At 42.3% G+C, this 25,134-nt stretch overlaps 2 protein-coding genes across 3 annotated transcripts; one reads left to right on the top strand and one right to left on the bottom strand.

Moving 5' to 3' along the window:
* The first annotated feature begins 335 nt into the window (after nt 1–335).
* On the top strand, nt 336–1,094 carry c24h10orf53 (chromosome 24 C10orf53 homolog). The gene is made up of 3 exons (XM_063191939.1): nt 336–549; nt 696–815; nt 963–1,094. Exons 1-3 carry the CDS (start codon nt 456–458, stop codon nt 1,025–1,027), a joined length of 279 nt encoding a protein of 92 aa, XP_063048009.1. The 5' UTR covers nt 336–455; the 3' UTR covers nt 1,028–1,094.
* Nucleotides 1,095–1,239: 145 nt separating this feature from the next.
* ogdhl (oxoglutarate dehydrogenase L) lies at nt 1,240–24,963 on the bottom strand. 2 transcript variants are annotated; one of them, XM_063191938.1, is made up of 23 exons: nt 24,754–24,963; nt 23,783–24,004; nt 23,249–23,419; nt 21,018–21,120; nt 20,552–20,667; nt 20,057–20,211; nt 19,774–19,920; nt 19,584–19,674; nt 19,000–19,179; nt 18,271–18,399; nt 17,981–18,160; nt 16,714–16,866; nt 15,577–15,679; nt 15,075–15,203; nt 13,732–13,882; nt 9,908–10,035; nt 9,166–9,344; nt 6,885–6,956; nt 5,345–5,470; nt 4,797–4,869; nt 3,681–3,844; nt 2,760–2,914; nt 1,240–2,044 (listed from the first exon to the last, which is right to left on the bottom strand). In XM_063191938.1, exons 2-23 carry the CDS (start codon nt 23,984–23,986, stop codon nt 1,921–1,923), a joined length of 3,033 nt encoding a protein of 1,010 aa, XP_063048008.1. In that variant the 5' UTR covers nt 23,987–24,004; nt 24,754–24,963; the 3' UTR covers nt 1,240–1,920. The 2 variants fall into 2 exon arrangements, with proteins under 2 accessions (XP_063048008.1, XP_063048007.1); XM_063191937.1 differs by having other exon boundaries at nt 24,169–24,963.
* Between the last annotated feature and the right edge of the window lie 171 nt (nt 24,964–25,134).

A 25,134-nucleotide genomic window follows, 5' to 3' on the forward strand; every position in this document is an offset into this window, starting at 1 on the left:
AGTTTGTGTTAAGGAAAGCAATTATGGGAGTGTTTGGCACAGCTGAACCTCAGTCATTTGGAATGAGACGATAAGGCCAACCGAAGTGCATCTTTTGTTTACATGCTGTAGACTAGGCCGGGGGGTTGGAATGTCAGTGAAATAAAGATTACAGTGAATGTAAGGACTGGTACTTGGAAGGATTGAATGGATGTACTGAAAATCTCTCTCTATCAACTGTGTTGAAGCGACTAGCTTGAAAAATGTGCAATCTTAACATAGGCCTACCCTATACGATTTTCGTATGTAGGCTGGTCCATACGTAACAATCTATTACAGGGGACGTCACTCACGAGAGAAGCTATTGCTGGGTTTAGAAAGATCCCTTACCAAGGCAGGCTATCAACACAACAGTTGGCATTAGCCTAGACTATTTGCTTTCTCACCATTCGCCACGCTGCTGTCGGTCGCTCAGAATGCCTAAAGGCGCATTGGTGACAGTACGATATGGACCATACAACTCGTGTGGCATTGTTGATCACAGGACATTCCGACTCGAGGGCCTCCAAGGTAACCCTCAGGCGTAATATAAACTTCCCTGCACACTATAGATTGTAATGTATTCTTAAACCATTAACAGAATGCTGTCGTAGCCTATGTGTGAAATAAAATATTCTCAAAAGTAATCTTCTGCGTCATGTTGCCCTCTGTCCCAGCTGCCCTACGCGCATCCGGTCACCGATGTGTCCTTCAGAGTACCCTGGAGTGGAACAAAGTGGAGCTTGTTGTCAACGGAGAGTGCGTTTATGTGTGCAACATAAATGACCTAGAGTTTGGTAAAGAGCATTTCCATAGCCATTCACCTAAGCATACCGTAAATATTTCATTCGAAACATGGCGCTAACGTGTTCTCTCTGTGTGTGTGTGTGTGTGTGTGTGTGTGTGTGTGTGTGTGTGTCTGTGCGCGCGCGCATCTACCGTAGGTGGTGAAGGACAACTTGATCAACTATGTAAGGCAGCAGTAACAGCAGTCAAGAATGCATATTAAAATACAACCGCATTATATGGATACAATTGTCCAGATAGGTTGTAAGCAAAATACAGCACACGCTCAACATGCATATCTAAATGTCTTTATTTACTACACAATTAACACAATTATGATTTTGTCCCACATTTTACTAAATGTAAGAACCTATGGCTTTCTGAAGAGGAAATATCCATGTGCTTTCCAGGTTATCTTGTGAAGATGCATAAAAATTCAACAGTAGTGCTTTATTATATAACTGCACATTCAATACAGTACATTCGAACTTGAACTTGAGGTCAACTTATAGCTTTTTTTTGTATAGAGTTTTTTTTAAAGACTTTCAAACAGATATTTACCCAATAGTAATATTAAACAAATAGTAGGCCTAACTATATCTTACTAATACAGGCTAAGCATTTGTATCGAAAAGTGTGCTTTTCAATATCTATTTCAATGACTTTTATTCAGCATTTATAATGCAACTGAATGTGTAGCATTAATTTAGCTTTAGCTTCATGTCAACTGCATTTCCTCTTTCCATGGAAATAACAGCTCATGTTGCAGAGTGTAGCACTGTGTCCTCCTCATACCAGTTGTTGGGAGAATTCAAGTGTAACAGTGATGAGAAGATATCTCACAGGCTTGCGCCCAACAAGTGAAAGTATGTGTAACGCCTCCTTTGGTGGTTACGGATGTGCTCCTTTAGCGAACAGTCTGCCTTTGGCATATCCAGTACTTTTGCATGTCAGTTAACATTTTATGAAAGGTGGGCTTGTCATTTTCAATGATACAAACCATGGCTCAGTGACCAAGGTGCTCAAAAGTCCAAAAGCAGGTGCGGTACAGATTATGAGGTGACTGTCAGGTACATTTTGTGCGTTGTTTCTGGCTGCTACTGCGCTCAGGTGTGTTTAAAAGCTCCTGCCTTGAAACGCCTGTAGGTTAAATGCTGTGTCCAGAAAGCGCTTGAGCTCTGCCAGATGGGTGAACTTATTGCCCGTAGCTGGAGCGGCGGCTGGATCTCGGCCGACGTACCTGTAAGACATGTAGACATGGGCACATTTGTAGGCACATTTGTAGACTTGGGGCTCATACATAAATGAATTAGTAATTGGTGGTTGATATGAAGCAATGATGTTTTTTTAGGATAGTCCACTAAAAACAAACAAACAAACAAACATTCCATACAATAGTGGCACTGGTTGTCGTTGCGCCACTATTAATATTTGTTTTACCTGTCCAGGGACTGCAGATGGAAATTAGCTATATAGCTATAATCTGGCACAAGCCATCTTTTTACTTCTGTAATCAATGTGTATTGTGCATGGTCCCTGTTGAACTAAACTAAATAAACTAAACTAAACTAAGCCGCCCTACTGCTGAAACGTCACTGACCCATATACCGGTGTGTGTAAGTCAGTAAGTAAAATCCTTAATGCCACACAATATGATGTTAATTAATAGCTCAGTCCATGGGGGTGAAGGGAAGACGAAGAAAGGGGGGGGGTGTTGGGGGAAGAGCTTTGTCTTTTGAGACTTTAAAGATCCCACTGATTAGAACAGAATTGAACTGATGAGATCTAAAGAGATCAAAATTCTAATATGGTGGGCGATACAATGCCTCAGTGGGTAGGTGACGATGGGCTGAAGTCCTCTGCACACACTACTACTACTGTACAAAGTATGTGGTAGTAGGCCTATTACATTGTAGCTGATGAAGCCAGGCTACTCCTCGCTGCACTTTACTCACCATATTGGCTTCTTGTTGTCGAGAACGGTGAGGAAGCGTGGCCTGACGTAGTCATAGTAACCCATGTTCTTATGCTCCTCCTGGCACCATATTAATTCAGCCTCTTGATACTTCTCGACCTCGGCTTTAATCAGGTCAAATGGGAATGGAGATATCTAAAACATTTTTTTTACAAAGTACAAAAAGTCAAAGAGTTGATATCAGGCACATGTCCTGGTTTACAATACTGTACTGTATGTATACACACAACACCTTTGCAGATATGCAACTCAGGACCATATCAACTTACTTGAACTGGCTATATCACATATGCAACCGCACGCACGCACGCACGCACTCACGCACACACACACACACACACACACAACTTATTTTCAGATGCATCATACCACATTAAAGTAATACAACACCTTATCAGATACACCATACACACCATCTCAGAATAAGTCTGTCCTCATATCATGATGCATAATGCCACAACTTTTTGTCCCTTGCAATGGGCCCACATCAGCCCATTGCATTTAAATCCATCAAATGTCAATAACAGGCATGTAAGACACAAGAGACAATGGGTTCTTTCTAATATGTGGACTCCCATCCTCGGTCTGTGCTTGTGGCCTCGCGTCTCGCTGACACCCCACCTCCGCAAAGAAAACAATAAAGTTTCCCCGCTGTCACCCCAGCCACAACTTTATTTGGAGAACTATTCTTCATTCACCATCCCGATTGCAAATGAGACAATGACATTAGAATTGCGCTTTTGCAAGATATTGAAATACACTTCTGTCCTCCGTGACGTCAGCACGAGACCACAAGCAGGCAAGGGAGCAAGGGAGGATGGGAGGTAGGACATTAGAAATAATCCTATTTCAAAATAACAGCCATGTGAGACACAAGAGCCTAGTTCAGTAGAGTGGGTACCTGTTCAAGTCTTGTAATGGCTACTTGGTCCTCCAGCCCATGCTGTTTCCGTTCTTTGGCCAGCTCATAATAGACCTTCCCCGTGCAGAAGATCACCCTCTTCACCTTCTCTGGATTTTGAGACACTGGTCCGCTATCTGGAATGATCCTCTGGAACCTCGTTCCTTTGAAATGGTACCACAGTCATATCAAAAAGGATGGCTTAGCAGCCAATTCTGGGCCCCCTATCTCCCTGGGCCCGTGACAATATACCCCCAATATTGTCCCCCTCTGTCGGTGGGCCTGATGCTGCGTATACACTGCATTGGTCTAGGCACCTCGAGCGACATAGACGCTGCATTCAGGCACTTGAAATTTGAGGGTTTTTTTAATTTAAAATGTGGGTAGTATGTAAGAGTTGATTGAATACGTTAATATGCAAGAGGAGGGTCCTAGCTTTTAAATGCAACTTGTTTCATGTTTTATGTGCTTCGTAGGCTGAGATATTTAGGTTTTTGTACCCTGAGGAGGTGCTTAGGGAGGTGTCTTAGGCTTAAATGGGTTAAACAAAGCTTGCATGCAGAAGACCCTATAATCACAATCACAAACTATTTGCATTGCTGCACTCATTACTGTGCAGCCTTATGTTCCCACGTAAGTAAATACGCTGTACTCTTAATGCATAGAGCTGCTTTATAAACCCTTAATTCAAGTTTAAGTTATCCAAGTCATGAATCTTTAGTTTAACTGTCTTGACCCATTCATGCCTGAAGCACCTGCAAAAAACGCCTGCTGAATGCCTAAGCCCTTGTTGGGAAAATTTCCCTCAGCCTATAAAAACCTTAATGGGTTAATTCAGCTGTAACATAGCCACATTTTTAAGTAAAAAGCTAAAATCTCAAGAGCCTGAATGCAGCGTATATACGTCTCCAGGCATCAAAGGGTAAACAACACATACGAGTCATCAGGCATCAATGGGTTAAGAAGCCCATCATTACCATGCATAAAAAAATTACCATGCTTCTAAAAAAATCCATTCAGGCTTATGGCTGCATCCTTTAACCCTTTCTGACTGACTGTGTTTATAGAAGGTAATTAATTGCAAGCTTGTTAGAAAAGGGTAACCAAGTGTTTTACCTGAAGCCATGTCATCAAAGCTAGATCTGGCATCTGGGTGCCTCAGCAAGGACTTTGGGGTGAAAATGATCAGCTGCAAAACAAGATGCATATTCATCAATAGAAGCCCCTTTCTCTACATAAAATGTCAAACCAGTTTTTATTTACACATGAGACAAAGCAAATCACCCAATTTAAAACAAACAGCACAGTTGTGTACTGACGCACATCTGTCACAGGTGAACACATCAAGCAGCACAAACAGTAGGATCCCCCTGATGGTGTTCGGCACAGGAAGACTATCTCATGCTCCAAAAAGCAGTGCATTTATCTGTGACTAGGGAGAACTGTAGACATCTATTGTTAGTGTTAAAATAAAACCAATACTTTGAAGTGTGGGATAAACATGGTGTTTAAGTTAAACATTTTGGAATTTGAATAATTAAAGTTATGCTATTATCATTTCCTGTAGTATTTGTGTTGACAGACAATTCACACATTAACATCAGATCATAATCGACCGTTTCTATATAAAAAAAACAAAAGGAAATAGATATACAACAGCTTACCGGTTTCCTAAATGGTAACAGAATCTGTCTCCTCAGCACGTGAAAGTAGTTGGCCGGCGTTGAGCAGTTGACCACGATCCAGTTGCAGTCGGACAGTTGCTGTACCTCAAAGTCCCCGCTGATCTCCTTCAGGTACCAAAAATGACACCATTAGACCTCCATCAACTGAATCACGAGAGGGCAAATTAGGGCTGTACGATTATGGAAAAAAATTATCATCACGATTATTTGGATCAAAATTGAAATCATGATTATTAATCATGATTATTTATTATAATCATGCGTATAATCACGGTTAAATCACGACTTTCATTTTTTAAATCGTTGCAGCCAATATCAACATTTTTTATTCATTTCGATTAATTGTGCAACCATAGGACACACACAACACACAGGTACTGTAAAGGGTGACTGGAGAGTCAATACATGTTGCTTCTAAAGCCCTTATCTTTTAAAAGTATGATGTAGCGTCAATGCTGATTTTACATTCAATTCCACCCGCAAAAAGCTACAGCATTCTTTGCTATCCACTTGCTTATGCTGTAACAAAAAGGAGACGTGAACTGTTGGACATGTCCAGGGACAGTGATAAGCAGCAGATCAATAATCCTATTTGCTGATGAGCCCCAAGGGGAGTGGCTGGCTGGCACGTTGCGATGAGGGAGACTGGTGCTTAGTCTCGGCCCATGGCTCCCTCTTCCTCTTCCTCTCCATGTCTCTCTGTAAGTAAGCTCGGCTCTCCTACAGCGCAGCATGCCCTTGGGACTGACATACTGCTGAGCGGAACACTACTGGCCTGGGAGTCAGTCATCAGGAGTGCACGCAGTGCTAAACACTAAGGAACCAAACGCATAATAATCAAGAGGCTCTTCAGTGCTCACACAGGCGGACCCTTAAGGCCAGTCAGAGCCTTGTTTGGGTAGCCAGGCTGTGCCCTCCTAGTGACGCCACACCTTCAGCGTCGCCTCTAGTCAGGCCAAGAACAATACAAACAAGATTCTGAGCTCCAGGAAAAAAACGGGAACTCCTCCCACTCTGTCAGGGAGCAAACAACCATTAGCAAACTAAGGGAGGTGGGTCAAACATACCGTTTGGGAAATGTTAATAGTTAATTATGCTCTTGGTCAGACCAATTCTCGCAGAGATTTGAAAGTCGATGATAATCAGGCAATTGTTTGGGTGGAGGAGGTGGTGATGTTGAGGCAGAGTTGAAGGGTCGGGGGTGGAAAGGAGGTGGACAGAGAGGAGAGACGTGTGTAGATGAGTTGAGGAGAAGAAGAGAGGTGGAGAGAGTGCTTGAGGAGTGGTGGAGAGGTGGTGGACATACAGGTGGAAAAGGTGGAGCAAGGGGTGAAGATGGAGGTGAAGAAGATAGGTGGATGGATAGAATGGTGGAGCAAGAGGTGAAGAGAGTTGAACAAGACAGGTGGAGAGGGAGGTGGAAAGAAAGATGCAGAGGGGAGAGATGAATGGAGAGAGGTGGAGCGAGAGAAGTCAAGAGAGAGGTGGAGAGAGGAGGTGGGGAGAGAGGGCCACTTACCGGGTAGCGGTCGGGGTCATCTTTGCTCATCTGCAGGAAGCGCTCAGGCCTTGCTGAGGAGTGCTCGGGGCCCTGGTGGAAAGTGTAAATATAGATCATCATAGTTCATCATTTTAACACACACACACACGCACGCACGCACGCACGCACGCACGCACGCACGCACGCACACACACACACACACACACACACACGACTGAAGGCATCAGTACTCAACGATGCACTAATCACAAAGAGTTTGATTCAAACAAGCAATCGCACCCAGCTGAGTTATTGCAAATAGCACAGATGTAAAGAATAAGAATAAGCACCTATTGCAGATGTGATTGCTGATGGCCAACTCTAATAAATGCCAATAAAAATCGCCTGGAGACACTAAATCCTGCCCATTTTGAACTTAATTCTTTTAAGTCTTTTTTTGGGGGGGGGGGGTTGGCCTTTATTATTATAGGACAGTGTGAGAGTAGACAGGAAATGACTGGGAGAGAGAGATGGGGCAGGGTCGGGAAATGACCCCGGCCGGACTCAAACCGGGGTCCCCGTTGGCAATGTGAGCCCAAATGTGGGGGGCTCCCGACACATTTTTTTTAACCCACTGGTGGTATTCCTAAACATCCTAATAGGGTGGGGAACAGCCCAATCTGGCAACCCTGCAAGCAACACCTGTTGCCTGAACTATCCACCTTTTACAGGGCTTTCTCCCTTTACAAAAACCTGTGCATACACAGCCAGAGGTGCCATGAGTGACAGTGGCTAGGGTTTAAACATTGAAAGTCCCAATGGAGCAGTATAGCGCGTGGTTAGAACCTTAAACCCCACCTTGTAACCAGTGGCAATCACTGGGCTACACAAACAGGTATTTAGAGAGCATACCAAACAATTCCGAGCTACCTGACAATCTGTTGTCCAAAACTTGTATCAGCAAGAGTACAGAATCCACGCAAGCAGATAAAACAGCCAGCCAACAAGAAAACAGCTTAGTTTAGACAACTAGCACGAGTGTAGAGACATGAAGAATTCTCTGTATTTTTTAATGGTAAGGATGCAGCAAGTACAACCTTGAAAATTCTACAAATTACGGTTGTGGGACTTGGTAGAATTCTGAAGGATGCTTGAGTTTAGAACTATACTTGGTGAGACGCAAGGATGTGGAATCCTCGAAAACTAGTACTACCAAGCAAGCACTCTTGACATCGAGGGACAGTGCCTGTCCATTTGTCTGTTTATCTGTTTGTTTGTGTGTCCGCCCTTAGTGTTGTGGGTCACCTGAGGGTGGTGCCAAATACACATAATAATCATATGCATCAGGTATTGGCAGGGGGACAATGGGTGCGTTCCTATATGTGACCTTGCTTCCTCCACTTGTGCCTGTGGCCTCGTACCAGGAAGTAATATGTCATGATGGCATCATTGACCACAGTATTATAGTTCAATATCTTGCAAAAGCTCAATCGTAAAGTCTTTTTCTCATTTGCAATTGTGATGGTGTATGACAAACAGTCCCCCAAAAGTTCTTCACGGAGGAGGGGCCAGGAGGCGGGGCGAGGCCACAAGCACNAGTGGAGGAAGCAAGGNTGCATATTGGAATGCACTCAAGGTTGCAATTTCTGACTGCTCTTTGTATTGAGTAGCAGTGAACAAAAGCGTGTTGGATGACAAGAGCTACAGTTTGTAGTTGAACTTCAGTGAATATAATTTATGACATGGCTCGACTACAGCCAAAGGGAATTTAGGAATGCCCGCACACGATTTTGTCACTGTCCAACTTTTTTTTGTCATCGCTGAAGTGGTTCTGTGACACTTTCTGGGGAGTCTCCTTTAACCCATTGTGTCCTGGAGACACATATACGCTGCATTCAGGTTCTTTAGATTTGAGCTGTTTTATTCAAAATGTGGGTAAGTTAGAGCTGAATGAAAACATTATTTTTTTTTTCTTTCTATTTTTAGGGGCTTTTATGCCTTTATTTTGATAGGACAGTCTGGGATGGTGACAGGAAGCGGGTGGGACAGAGAGAAAGTGTGGGATCGGGTAATGATCCCGGCCGGACTCGAACCGGGATCCCCGTGTGCATGCAAGCCTAAATGTGGGGGGCTTACCGCGCTGCGCCACTGAATGAACACATTCTAAGGCAAAACGAGGGTCCTAGCTTTTAAATGCAAGTCATGTCATGTTTGTATGTGCTTCGGAGGCTGAGATATTTAGGATTTAATAGGTAGAGGGCACCCTTTCCCAAAAACGGCTTAGGACAAAATGGGTTAAAAGGTAGATTATATAACTCACCATCCCCTCCATACCATGGGGAAGCAGCAGGACGATGCCGTTTTGACGGACCCATTTAGCCTGACCGGGGCTGATGAACTGGTCAATGATGCACTGAGCCGTGTTGTGGAAGTCTCCAAACTGGGCCTCCCAGCACACCAGAGCATTTGGTCGGGCCATGGCAAAACCAAGTTCAAAGCCTTAACATGGAAAAATAAATGAAGAAAGTCAAATGAAGAAAGTCAAATGAAGAAAGTCAAATGAAGGAACATGGAGGAGTAGCTTGCTAGAAGCAACAATCAAATTCATGACATCTAAATCTGACAGTCTCTTCAGAAACAATTATAGAGAAATCAGATAAACCTGTTTAGTCTACTTCTCATATACAGACTACTGTTTTACAGTGCTTTTACCAAGAATGCCATACGCCACCAATAACGCCATTACTTTACCATAGTAGTACAGTAGCTTTAAACAATCAATCAAATTAAATATATCTGATGGTCTCTGCAAGGACAGAGGGCAAATCCGTTCCATTACTGTAGAAGTGAATGCAGTTACTCCTAGGAGACCTGAACGGTGGCACTGTTTTACTTGAGTCCATTCTAAATGTCCACCCTGGTCATTATGTTTGTGCTCACAGCCGACTCAATATTGCATCAGATCCCGTCTGTAGGTGTGGTGTGTTCAGTCTCATTCTAATCGTTAAAGACTGACAACATCGGTAAGTCTGGGGCCAGCTTAAGAGATTCCCATCTCTTACCGAGAACACCGTACTCTGATAGCGAGCTGTTGCACACTGTGTAGGCTGCCTGATTTTGCCAGAGGTGGTTCATGGGAACACAGGTGCGCTTGTCCACCTCCTGATCATGAAGAACATGGTGACGATGACTGCAAAACAAGACAAGAGACAAGAAAAAAAACGCATAAACATTTCCAGTTAAGTCTTTTGTCTGTTTTGTCACATCATCCTGTTCATGAACCATCCCAGTCTTATTTTGTTACACTTGGAAAGCAGACATCCCCAAAAGAGCCAATTAACTGATTGCAAACTCTAGATACGAACAGAATGACATTCGAGTTATTAATGCAGTTTAATAGGTGTGAAAGACATGACTCACCATAGTGTGTTTCATAGTCTCAAAAAGACACGACACATAGCATTCACGTCTATTGTTAATTACTTTGTACAGCTGCCTCGAGGACAGTTAGCAGAGTATGTCACATTTCCGAAGTTTGTTGGGGGGGATTGTCGTTTTCTCCTCTAATTCTTCCCTCATTACCAGGACAGCACACAGTAAGAGAGCAAGCACGGAAGTAGCCTACTGTAGGAGCAAGAGATGTTAGCAAACTTTGTCAGGCGTCTCAAATAGCATGTCTGTCTCGCACATCTGAAGTGGCACGACGAGACGATCATTTTAAGTCTCTTAAACATCACATTAATGATGTCTTGGGCATCCGTGCTTGCACTGTGTGCATTTGGCTGCCAACCACGGTGTGAAGATCAGAAGCAATATCAAAGACTGGAGTGGGGTTGGGAGGATGTAAGGTTATAGCAACAGTATGTGCAAGGGATAACAGTCGATGAGGTGACTAGTTTGATGAAGTTAATGGCGAGGTGGAAGCTTAGAACTCCAACATTGTGCAGCACCAACTTCATTGAACCGGTCGACCTTGAGGGCTGTGATCCCGCTTATCTCCTGTTAAGATATTTGTTTAATCTATGACTGTCTTTAACTGCACAAGAATCTAGCAACCAAGTTAGAAGCTTCTCTGTCGGATGCGGCTAACTTGGACAAGCATAGAATCTTCGTTTGGAATGCCGACGCTGTGATTATTTTATTTTTTGTTATTTATTATTTTATTTTTCGGTTGTTCATAGGTTGGTCATGGGTGAGCGGTTAGGGCGTCAGCTGTGTCACAATGACAATGGGAGTTGGAGTTTCCCAATGGGCTTTTCACTTTCACCTCATGATTCCTACAACATTATCCCCTAAGTGCTATCGGCATTCCAAACAAAGACGCGTCCAAGTTAGACTTGACTAGACTTTGACCCGTTCAACGAAATTAGCCAATCAAAAGAGAGAATTCGATTGTGAAGGGAGATAAAATGACATATCATGTTAAAGGGACACTGTGCAGGAAATGGTCAAAAAAGGTACTGCAACTATGCTGCTCATTAAAACTGGGCTGCCTATTGCCAAATGTGATCTTTACATGAAAGTTTACTGAGTAATAAACAAATATTTTCTAGTATGGTCCAAGTACAGTCATTTTTGCAGCTAAAAATGGCTATTTTTGGAAATTCAAAATGGCGGACCATGGAGAAGATCCCCTTTTCATGTATGAAAAATGCAATTTTTCCAGTCATAATGAATACTTAGAATTTGATGGTGGTGGTAAGTATTCATGAAAAAGGTAACATTAGTGAATGGGCAGCATTAATTCTGGAAATAAACAACTAAAAATCTCACACAGTGTCCCTTTAACAGTCAATTTCACATCGGAGAGAATCCATCCGTCTGAATTGACTGTATAAAAAATCCTTCAGGTGTCTCATGAGGATGTTTCGGCTTGGATTTAATTTCTAATATGTTGTAATATCGCGCCTGTTGTTGTAAGTTGTGAAGAATGACAATCATTTTTAATGACTGAATGGAAAGAATTCTTTGTTGTGCTATGTTCAATTAGTCATGCTCTCTCTGGAAGGTCTACTCCATTTTTTGATATGTTCTGATGTGTCCCTAAGGAGTAGCATGTGCGATAAGCTAGTGGAGACTGTTGTGGTACACGCCTCCTCCTCCTCCTCTCCCAAACCCCACACTTCATCAATCACGGCATGTAAACATGGGAGAGACGGACGCATTCCCAAACCCAGATGACTAGACACTCTCAGCCATTAACTCCCTAAGTAACGAGCTAAGACTAGCAGACTGAAGCGCCCCAATATGTTCACTTCCAGGGTCCTTTAGCGGAAGAGACATGAGCAAAAACAGGAGAGCGACAGATACGTCAATACCCGGCTGACAGCAAACATAAATTCACAAGCAGATGGCTGGCTTCTCTTCTCTCTTCTCTCTCTTCTCTCTCTTCTCTATCTCTCTCTCTCTCTCTCTCTCTCTCTCTCTCTCTCTCTCTCCTCAGTCTCTCTCTTCTCTCTCTTCTCTCTCTTCTCTATCTCTCTCTCTCTCACTCCCTCCTTTCAGTCTCATTTCCTCTCTGTAGGCCTAATGTTAAACAAGAAGGCTTACCTTAAACAACTATACGTTATTTGTTATGAACACATATCTGACAAATGAAAGCAAACAAGATGAAATAATGAATGATATTAATTGAAATGTGAATAATGAATGAATCTCTGAATAATGTATGGAAATATTTCCCCGCACAGTGTAAATATTCCATTCGTTACCAAGGCAAAACCAAGCTAATGCACTGTACCCTAAGTCTTAGTGAATACGGGTCAGCCAGGCAATGCACTGTGTGCACTGTATGTGGGTGGTTGATGTTTAAGGGCGTAACGCCAAAAAAAAAAGTTTTTCAAATTCCTGAAAAAAATGATGGATAAAAATTGGAAAAAAATAGAAAAAAATAAAGCACTTAGTGGTCTGTGGAATTTCACCTGATTTTTGCCATTTTTGGGAAAATGTGTCCTGCATCAACACATAGCATAGGCATGTCACACCGCAGGAAAATGGAGTCACACCACAGGGAATTCACTGCATTATGGCCATTTTAATCCTTTTGTATACATGACTGACATCTGAGCTCATGCTAACTTGATAATGATATTGAGTTTAATCTTAATATGTGTTTTCATTAATAAAAAAACTTTTTTTTCCTCCTATAAGAGCAGTCACACCACAGGACACCATAAAATGAACCTAAGCATTGCGTGACAGAAAGATTGCAATATGAAGACATATTAAGAGGTTAAGAGTCAACTTAAACTTCCACAGCACTCTCCAATAACTGAGGTACTGACTGGTTAGGAGCCAGTCTTTAATACCCTTGTAGTTGGCCTTGCAGCTGCCCATTCACAAACATTGACATACATGTCACCCCACAGGACGCAATTTGTGTTACGAAATTGAACTTGTAGTTAATATTACTGTCTTGAGTTTTTTCCACATTCACATATCTTAATCTAAAGTTAAGATTTATGCAATCATGCCAAATGCTTCATACATTATTCAAAATGTTGTTGGTTAATTGATAGATATATTATTATATATTGTTTCATTAATGTTACAGTCACACCGCAGGAAATTTGACATATAAACCTTTACATAAATCTTAACAAAAATGTTTCTTCTCATCTAAGACTAATATGAAACATAATGTACCACATCTTCTTTAATTGACATTTGTTTTTTAAAGGAAAATAACAGTTTTGTAGGTTTTTAACCAATGTTACGAAAAAACAAGGCGTCACGTCTCCCACCCATGTACATCACACAGCATTCACAGACCAACACTGCAATATGACCTATCTAGCCTTTACTAACATAGATGAAAATAATCAAAGAGCTGCAATATGTATGCTAAAATCATTCTGATATGTGCCACGCACACACACACACACACCTGAACGTCCCCCTCTCCACATCCTGGCCACTGAGGCGGACATGGATGCCGTCCTTGAGCAGCGAGCCAAAGGCCATGTACTCCCCCAGAGCCCAGTCCACTTGCCGCTTCTGCACCATGTCTGCCCTGCCACGCAGAATGCGAGACACGCCTGAAACAGCCACAAACAAATAAACACATGATATGAGGTAGGCCGCACAACGTCTCAGTGTTATTTCAACTGGGAGTATGTAAAAACTGCTGTTACTAGCAGTCATTCTACAATTCTACACGTCCTACAATTTTCACAGCGAGTACACAGGAGCAATTTCACAGGAACAACATTGCAGGCTCAACATCAACAACAGGTCGTGGATTACCAGATGCGTCTCTGTTCCTTCCACCAGCTCATTGCATCTTTTCAGCTAGTTACAAGCTGTCATGGCCATCCTCTAGTCGCGCTGTCATGCCTTTAGTCATTCTTTTACGTGTCAATTTTTTTCACATGTACGAGTGGCATACAAAGGAATTGAAAATTGCCACCCATCAAGCAGTCTGTACATTACACAAAAGATACAAATATGGCAAGGGGGGGTAGATGTGACTCAGGCAGGGAAGAGGGATACAAAAGGGGAGGGGAAAAAACAATAGACCTACAGTAACACAAGGAAAAACATGTAAAATGTGAAAATTTAAATAGGGAAGTCAACATGGAGCTTGGCTTTAAATACAATTTTATATATGTATATTTACGATCCAATCTAATTTAGCACTATTATTACTGTGTGAGTGTGTGTGTGTGTGTGCGCGCGCGCACTTCCTCACATGAACCCCACACAATTGGCGTCTTCTTATCAGCCTCCAGATCTGGTGTGTGAATTTGAAAATGTGTATGTATGTATATTTGAGTTAATTTGAGTCAACTGTGCAATTGTGATACTGTGCTATATAAATACATTTTGATTGACCGATATATGCCATATCACAAATGAGGCATGATCATAGTTGAATTAATTTACCATTGCGTCTTATTTTTTAAGTTGTTTTCTGGGTGTTGAGGCAAGAAATGAAATTGTAGACCAAATACTGGAGCAACATAGAGGGCCAAGTTTTGATGAGTTACCAAAAGGAAGGAATTTATTTTTTTTAAGTTTATTTGCCAGATGTCTTCTCTACCTCAGGTTTCAAAGTGAATGAAACACACAAACATGACAAAATGTGTCTGAAGCAAAAAGAAAAGCCTGATTATAAACACATCGTTTAGGGATAACACTTCAAATCAAATCATCATGTTTCAACTAAGATGGCCTTCCTCAGGGCACACTAGGCGATGGAAAGCCCTGCTGTACCGAGGGCCTACCTACCAGAATGAATAGAGAAGTCCTCCAGTGGTACAGAGCTAGCTATCTGGCCGATGTGCTGCAGATCAGCTTCATCTAAACCTGTGGGCGGGCACGTCATGCTCCGCGGCTCTCCCTCAGCTGTAAAAAAGTCTGGATAGAAGAAACAGAAATCGGTCAACCACACCGTAGGCTTTCTTCTATGTGCAGTTCTTGAAATGCATACACTGCACTGCATGTCCCTCTAGGAGAGTGGTGGAGTACCCATCTTAAGAAAAAGAAAATCACCCTCCTAGTATAGGCAATATTTCATCTAACCTGCTTTCTGAACCAGTAGATACGCATAGGTAATAAGACAAGTAACGTACTAGATCACTTTATTTGTGAATTCACTTCTCTTTTGCTGGCAGTCAATACACGTACATTACAGGTTTTTTTTTCTGAACACAGAAGCTAAATCTCGTCCCTTAACATTGGCCTTCATTTCTAAGAGCGACTGTGTTGTTGCTACAGTACATTTCCGTACCAGGCCATGGGGAGTCCAGCCAGTGGCGAATCTGCATGATCTTCTCGTCCTTGGAGCGCGTGTAGGCCTCCTCGCAGATCTTGTCATATTTAGCAACCTCCTCCTGGGGACAGATAGGAGTGCAATGGAGAGTAAGCCATTTTCAGAAGTGACACAATGAAAAGCATGTATTAGTGTGGGCTTTTCTTTTCACCATGACCCACACCAATTTTAATGTGGCGGAGGCCGCAGGATAGGACCTACCCGACCAAACAGAGGAGGGAGGCAACCCTCGTCTTAGGACAAGACACGTTTTTTTTCCTAAGCAAAAAATCTCCCTGAGCTCCAGGAAAAGTGACAGGAAGCAAGGGTGAATAAAGGGGCCCTGTCAGGCTACGGTGACAGAGTGTGAGTGGTTCATTCGAGAGGAATAGTCATGCCTCGTGTTCACGGCGATTCAGCATGAGGTCCTGGAATGGACGGACCACTCAATAATACCCTCGCCTAGGTCAATGGGATCCCCTCCATGATACAAATGTGTTTTTCTCCTCCAGTCTCACATCAGAAAACAACCTCCATCAAACGTCAGAAAGCAATATACAATACAGAGGCAAACGCATCACTCCTTTATGCCCTGGGGACACACTGGCTGGAATAGGGAGGGAAAAAAAGGAGTAGGATGATGTAACGAAGGCATTGCAGGCGATGTACTGAAATCTCGAAAGACTAGGGTTGTACTGTATACTCCATCCCATGCTTTCAGCTGATTCTGTGTAAAATAGTAGCTATAATAGTAGCTATTTAATACAGATAAAAAGGGGAAAGGGAAATCTCATTTTAAATGCACCTAGTGTACATGCTTGCCAGAACACTGTAACTTCAGGATCTAGATTGACCATCACTGATTACATGATTCCTGCTACAATGGCACATGTATGTGTAGTACAGGGGCCTATACTAAGAAGCTGGTTCAGGAGTAAACCAGGTTAAGTTAAGCGGTAAATCATCAAATAGAAGAGCCTCCAACTCTGAGGAAAATGAGGACTCCAGGCTCTTCTATTAGATTATTTACCTCTTAACTTAACCTGGTTTACTCCTGAACCAGCTTCTTAGTAAAGGCCCCCAGCAAATGTATTAATCGTATAATCAAGTCCAAACCTCAAACTCCTGCAGTGTCACCACGCCTTCGGAAATGAGTTTGTCTGAGAACTTCTTCAAAATGTGTTCCTGCCGACGGATTTGCTTGTACATCAGAGGTTGTGTGAACATCGGCTCATCCATTTCGTTGTGGCCGAAGCGTCTGTAGGACACCTATACAGTGCAACAACAAAATAGCCATCTTGGGATTGATAACCTGAAGAAACATTCAAATGTCAAAATCCCAGAATCTCGGTTTCTAGGGGTGTGACTCACAACACAACTTTTTAAAAACCCATCGTTTTAAATGAATTAATGAGCTTTTTTCATATTTGCCAACATTGTAAAATAAAATTGTGAATAAAAACTATGATAGTGTTTAGGTAGAATAGGTTACAAGAGGCTACTAATAATTTTGAATGATTTGAATCACTATTACATCATATCATGTGGTTGTCTTCTAGACGGAAGGGTAAAGGAACTTTGAAAGGGCGTATCACAATACTGCCTTGTTGCACTGCGATATACCAGTAGTGTTGTGAATGAGTCTGCGGATCGCAATTACTCGGTTCGATCTAATATCTCAGTATCTCATATTCTCAAAAGTAGACTCTTGATATTGACAGTACATAAACTGATGCTGGAAATCAAGCATTTTGACACATACAAGTTAACATTATTACATTACATTACATTGCATTTGGCAGACGCTTTATAACCAATGCGACTTTCAAAAGAGGACATAATCAAGCCAACATCACAAGGAAATACAAAGTGCACAGGAAATATACAGAACAAGTGCAGTTGCAAAGAGGTTTTTTTAAAAGTAAATATAGAGTAAATAACGAGTACATACACAACACACACACACACACAAACAAACACATACACACACACACACACACACACACACACTACACACACACACACATAAACTAAACTAAACATCATGTCAAGAGTCTATAGGGCTAAGTCTATAAATGACATTTTCTGCTGTGTTTTGTGAGGATAAAAGGCCATCCTCTACTGTAGTACTGAATAGGTATGTTTACATGGACACCCCCTCACATCACATCAAATTGTCTCAACCGAATGCAACACTTAAATGATAGTTAGAAAAAGACATTCAGATGCATTTAATCGGAATTTTGGTGTTTATATGTACATTCCTATTCCTCCTGAGTAGTTATTCCTTTTCTATTTGGATTAAAAACATAACAACCTAAACATAACATGTGGAATGTGCTTTAATATTTGAAAATGGTTCTAAATCAGAGCTACTACTGACCAGATCTATGACAACATCCTTATGGAACTTGCTCCTCCATTCGGCTGCCACTTGACACACATACATTACAGCTTCGGGGTCGTCTGCGTTGACATGGAATATGGGCGCGTTGACAACACGAGCCACGTCCGTGGGATAAGGAGATGAGCGTGCCATCCTGGGGTCTGTGGTGAAGCCAATCTGTGATGACAAAGAAGTAATTCATATGGTGTGCGACTCTATGATCAACAACTACAGTATATTGTACACTGCCATTGATGTCCAGTGCTGTGTGGATCTTCAGCTTATACCTGGTTGTTGACCACCACATGAATGGTTCCGTAAGTGGTGTATGATGGAAGTTCGCTAAGGTGGAAGGTCTCATACACAACCCCCTGGCCGGCAAACGCTGCATCACCATGTATTAGAATCGACATCACCTAAAAACGCATCGAAAAACGTTCACAACTTCACAAAGTGTATCGGTTGTCAATGGGAACTGCAACTGTGATTTTGGTGCTGTTGTGAGTTGGTTGAAATGTGTGTGATTAGTGAATGTAGGCACATTCACATTCACAAGACTGTTTTGTGTTACACTCATTATGCACACTCATTATCATTTATGCGCTTTAGCATTTCAAGCATTATTATGCTGCTGTCAAACCCTGCTATTAGTACTGTACAATATCAGTCATTACATTACATTACATTGCACTTAGCTGACCCTTTCATTTATTCAAAGCAACTTACAAATATTATTTTTCAGGGTATTGGTTACAAGCCCTGGAGCAATGTGGGGTTATGTGCCTTGCTCAAGGGCACTTCAGCCATGGATGGAGATGTAGGGAGAGGTCAGGGGGATTCGAACCTGCAATCCCTAGATTGAAAGACCAAATCTCTAACCACTAGGCCACGTTTCCATGTGGAAACACTAATACACAGGTCTTTTTAAAAAGTGTGTGTGTGTGTTGTTGTCTGAATAATTATTTATGTTTTTTATTATTTGAACGATGACTTTGGAATAGAAGTGGTTGCCTCACCTTCTTGCCCTCAGTGTCCTCACAGTAGAACTGCTCAGCTTTGGTTTTGCCCTGGACCACAGGGTCCACAGCCTCCAGGTGCGAAGGGTTGGCCATCAAGGACAGTGTGATGTCTTTCTCTGTCTCACGATTGATTCGCTCATGGTACATGCCAAGGTGGTACTTCACATCGCCTGAGCCCTGAACAAATGAGAAAATGTCATCATTTTGTCATTTTAGAAGTTCACTTCCATTATCTGTGTTTCTATCTGTGTTCTATCATATTCATATGATTCATGAATACCTACTATGTAAACAAGCTAATATTTAATGTAAACTTCCAAGTCATCATCAATACTTAGAAATTGATAGTGGTAATAAATAATACTCTTGAAAGAGATGACATCGGACATGTGAATGGGCAAAATTAAATCTGGAAATAAACAACAAAATCACACTCTGCCTGGCATAGCTGAATTGTAGTTAAGAAAATGTTTTGTTAATAAAAATGAATAAAATATCAATAAAAGAAACCTTTCAATTAAAAATACATCTAATCATTTACAATAATAAAGCTGTCACTCTGTGGCGATGTGTGGCTGTACCTCATCGGATGCCTCAAGTTTGGGATCAAACTGGCAAAAAATCTGATCCAACTCTTTCCGTATAACGTTGGCCAAGACATTAAGCCGCCCCCTGCATGTGATAGGTGACATTAAACACCGCATCTCTGAATACATAACAACAGATGAAGATGGCTAAAGTTACAACCAAAGAAGGGGAAGCGTGCTGTACCTGTGTGGCATGCCCATTATCACATTGGCAATACCCGCTTCACTTGACTTGTCTATGATCGTCTTGAGAGCAGGAATGAGCACTTCACAGCCTTCCAAGCCAAAGCGCTTTTCTGAGGACCATTTCCGAGCCAGGAAGTCTTCAAAACTGTGAATGATGGTTCAATCAATAGCCATAACATGCCACAAGAGGCAATCACCATGAAGAAATGTGTACTTAAACGGTGAGGTGTAACCGGCTGGAAATGCTTTGTAAGTAAGAAAATAATAATAATAACACTTACCGTGTGGATCTGACCAGCCTGGCTAGCAGGGTCCTCTTTTCCGAGTTGGTGAACTGCATGGCTCCCGGAGTTTCAAATCTCTGTCGAATCCACTGACACTGCTCCACATTGTTGATGAACATGAACTCTACTCCAATATGACCACAGTAGGCTGTCTACATTTTGACACAAAATACCAAAAGCAATACACATCACAGGGATTACATTACAGGTACTAGCAATACTGTACAATTAGTACAAGGTGCTGATGTAAAAATCCACTTCAGTTTTATACACCAGCTACAAAAAATGTTCAGAAGCTGTAGACCGTACTCCCTTTACTTGGCATGCACGCACGCACGCACGCACATGCACACACACACACACACACGCTGCCAAGAAGGCGCCAATTGTCTGGGGTTCACATGAGAAAGTGCTCTCACTCACACACACACACACACACACACACACACACACACACAGAAATAGTAATATTCTATCTCACTTCACTCTTACCTCCAACCTGTGAATGATCTCATGCAGCGGTAGTGTTGTCTCGTTGCCACCAATAAATGTTGTTGAAGGCAACTGAAACGTTTTATCCAAATCAGACTCCTCAAGACCATAAATCCCTGAGGATAAAACACAAAATAATACACTGATTGACATCAATCAAAAACTTAAAAAAATATATATAACCTTGTTAGTACACATCTTGACACCTACTGATATTTAAAATTCTTAGTTGTATGCATGTTTCCTGAATCACTTCCTCCTCTACTATGTGGTGTTCCATATACTATGTGGTTTTCTGTAACACCAAAAGAATGACAGGCGCTTGATTTTTCATATCTATGTGTACAGTAGATGTGGAAACAGTGCCGTATGTTGCGATCGCATCCCAATAACCCTTACTCCATACCACCTGTTATTGTTTGCAGAAATATGTAGGGGATTGCAATATTATTAGTAAAAGCCTTACCCAGATTGTCAATATTGTTAATTAAGTCTGAAGGATTAAAAGAGTCCAAGTCCGCCTCGAGAATTCCAAGAGGGTCCAGTTGTGCAGAATGATGTCCACGGACCTGTCAATGTTCACAAAACACTTGAACAAAGTGACGTTACATGGAAAGAGAATTACACTGCTTGAACAGTAAATGAAATAAATTCTCATTAACGTTTTCCACCATTTTTTGCCTGTACCAGGAACTCAACAAACGCACAAAGGGCTGAGATGGAAGTTTAGAGCATCGCACATTGCCTTATTTAGTTGCCTTATTAGTAGACTAGAGTAGAGTAGAGTAGAGTAGAGTAGAGTACTTTTATTAATCCCGAGGGAAATTACAAATATACAAGACAATCAATTCTAATTGCAATTGATTAGTAATAAAACTAAGGCTTTGCAGCACATAAACCAGCGCTGCAATGGCTTCGGAACAGTACGGAACACTACATTACATCATGACATTGGAGTATTACTCCTTCAAGGTCATGATGAAATTCTGCCAAGAATCTATGACACTACAGTACAGGGTGGGACCATAATCCATTGATCTCAGCCTTTTCCGACTGGATGGACAAAACACATCCAATGATACATGTATAGTGTATAGCACAAAGCTCAGATTAGGGCAGTTAAGGGTAAGCGGTTAGGACATCAGACTTGTGACCCAAAGGTTGCCGGTTCAACAGTCCACAAGATTGGAGTGGGGGGGGAGTAATTAATCAGTACTCTTTCCCATCCTTCTCCATGACTGAGGTACCCAGAGCAGGGTATCATCCCACACTGCTCCCTTGGGGTGCCTTTTGGGGCTGCCCCTTGCACGGATGAGACATAAAATGCAATTTCATTGTGTGCAGTGATCACTGTGTGCTGTGGAGTGCTGTGTCACAATGACAATGGGAGTTTCCCAGGAGGGTTTTTTAAATGTACTGATTATTTATTACTAACTTTTAGACATGCATTAGATAACAAATGTGAAAAACTGGGAAAGTGCAAATGTATGTAAAATGTTTGTTTTCACTGAGAAATATAGTGATGATTTACCGGGAGCTGGGTGGGTAAGTTTTCTTTTCACTTGATGCTATTATTCAAAGTGACTTGTAGATATCAGTTATTAAGGTACAGGGTATTGTTTACAGGTCCTGGAGTAATGTACAGTTCGTTGCCTTGCTGAAAGGCAATGATGCCAATGGTGCACAGGATTCATTACCATATTACCATAGATATAATTACTATTATGCTCAAGGACTATTATCATTAGTCATGTGATTCTGCTCTTAACTTGTACTAGTTAGAGAGAAGTAGCTGCAACAGGAACAGGGAAGATGGAGGCAGGCGTTACATGACAACACATACATGGGGCCAAGTGGGACAGACGATGACCTACACGCTGAGAGGCAGGCAGCTCTCCCCTCCCTCCCCCCATCTCCACTCCACTCCAGAAACCAGCTGCTTTGACCGCAATACACAGCGAGATATCCCAGCAGGGCAGCCAAATTAGCTGCAGATCTGAATGATGCATTTGCCAAGACAGAGTTTAATAAATCCCTCAGATAGCTTTCCGTCATTAATTAGAAAGACGGAAAACACTGACACCTGTTTTATGTTTGGGAAATCTCTTTGATATTTGTTTCCAACTGTAAAAAGAGGGGGTTAAAAAACCGCAAGGAAGTAGGTTATCGGTAACAAGTATCATTTGCATACCCACAAATGGCACACTATGTTAATCCTAATTAACCTACATAACATATGTACACTTACCCTCATTGCATTATAAATGTATATTGCTGTTGATGTAGGTCTACCTACACCGGCCTATGTAATTATAGTAAAGCAGCAGGATCTTCATTCGTTTTAAACCAAGTTCTTGTGTGTAAAAAATTGAACAGTCCAAACCTACAGTCTTGGTTGTATGCACCGTCTAAGCCTGCAGTGCCCGCAGTGAGCTATGTGGTGGCCGAGTGGTGAACTCAGGAGTTGAAATTCAAAGTGTGCATCTTATTTTACCCCATCGCTAACATTTGGTCATCGCGTTGAAGAACGCTTAAAAGTGGGAGGGGTGATCTCCATTGAATTTGAAGCTGGTTGTCTGGTAACCAGACCAAACCCCTTCCAGAGCACCAGTCCCAGATGTAAAGTATTAAGATGCTTTTTGTGTTGGACTGGAGTGCTTACGTCTGGCAAGGCCAAGCTGGGCCTACTGTGCATACCTGGTACGCTCTGATGAGGGTGTGGACAGCCAAATGGTCCTCTACCACCTTCTGAGCCATGGAGGGCGTCTGGGACATGCCCCTGCCCAGGAGGAGATTAGAGGGTTGCCTCTCTGCAGCATCCCCTGACGACGCTGACGGCTGAGCATTACGGAAATACGCGTCCCATGACTAAGAGAGAGGGAAAAGACAATACAAGAACAATCAAGTGTTAAGATTATTTATGAGCAATACAATTAAATGGCAATTAGTGATAAAAGTACTGACAATCACTAGATTCTGTGTGGGATTAGATCCACAAACCCCTTGAAGTTGGGACACTACGTAATTTGGGGAAAAAACAGCAAAGTCTTCTCATTTTCAAACCAGCAGATAACTAGTTGGAGAATAGTACGTTTCATTGGTTCTGTCCCAACTTCTTCGAGACATGTTGCATTTATCAAATCTGAAATGAGCAGATGTTGCCCCCCTCCCACACACACACACAATATTTTTTTCTCGGTTTTAACAGGTGCTAAATAAAAGAAAGTTTACCTCGTGGACATTCTTATGGTCCTCCAGCCAGGCGTAGTACATTTCCTCCACATAAGTGGAACTACAGGCAGACAGAGAAGGCTCCACTGCCCTTGAGGAACAACCACGGCTGGGTAGGCTGCATCTTTCTCCAACCCCTGCCTGCCCTCTTAACCAAAACCTCCCACCCCTCAGAGCACCAGCCAGTGCCCTGAACTGACTCATGTCTGCTGATGCTCAAACCTGCGAAAAAAATGGGGAAAGTTAGTCATATCAAAACAACACATAAAACAACATGCAAGACACACTATGTGCTACACTATGCATACTACCAATGACGCGCAAACGCAGGACGTAGCCCTGGAGACGCAGCGGTCATATTTCATTGCATGGTGAAACGAACTTGCCTTTTACGCAGAGTACATAAGTGATGGACCGGACTATCGACTCGGCTTTGACTACATCATCAGTGAAGATTCACTATGACCTTGGACAGGATTCGATTCCTTCCTATCTAGCCTACTGGCTACCTCCGACAACTCCTTGTTGACTTTACCTGACCACGCTATAGGCTATACGCGGTCATGGCTGTACTGCATCATCTTTCCACAAGGTCGTAAATTCAGTTGCGCAACTAGAACACACGCTCGCAAATCCCACTGTGCATCGGCTAAATCGTACCTCACTGGAAATCGAAGCAATGTTCTGAATAAAGCACGCAGCATAGCCTGTCTACAAGTATCGCTTGCTAGGGTGACCAGATGTGCAGTCTACGCTCAAAGACGCAGAACCACACTTTGCCATCACCGTTTTCATACAAGTGTCCCCGTTCACCTCACACACATAGACTATGGTCAACCTCTTGCAACGGCGGCAATGTAAACAGAGTAGCTAACTTGGAACCTTGAAGCCTTCAAATAGCTGGGTATCAGGAGGATGATGATGAATTCTTTTTCGAATGTTGCCACGCTCTGCTGTACCCAAATATTCACCTAAAAGGCGGGATGATTCATTTACAAATACATACAAATAGCCCCTGCTATTGCTTTGTTCTGGTCGACTTGGTTTCCTACACTAATCTGTCAACGTCAAATCCTTATAATCCTCTGGTTAAAGCACCACCGCACTAGTTCTCACTGACGATTGAATTCGCATCCGCAAACTGAGAAGCAGCAGCATGCATTCTGACTCCCTGAGGCCAAGCCAACTAGGTTATGTCTGAGAGCGCACCTAAAGGTCGCAGTAGTTTTGCAGTTGCCTGTAACCTATTTAAGGGGCGTAAAAGGGCACTGGTGAATAGAACTTCAGACCTACGTTCGTTCAGTCAAGTCGGTCTTGCCTCGTGGTGAGAGGTCCTTATTTTAGGCTATTCG

This window comes from Engraulis encrasicolus, chromosome 24 (assembly GCF_034702125.1).
Source record: "Engraulis encrasicolus isolate BLACKSEA-1 chromosome 24, IST_EnEncr_1.0, whole genome shotgun sequence".
Lineage (NCBI taxonomy): Eukaryota > Metazoa > Chordata > Actinopteri > Clupeiformes > Engraulidae > Engraulis > Engraulis encrasicolus.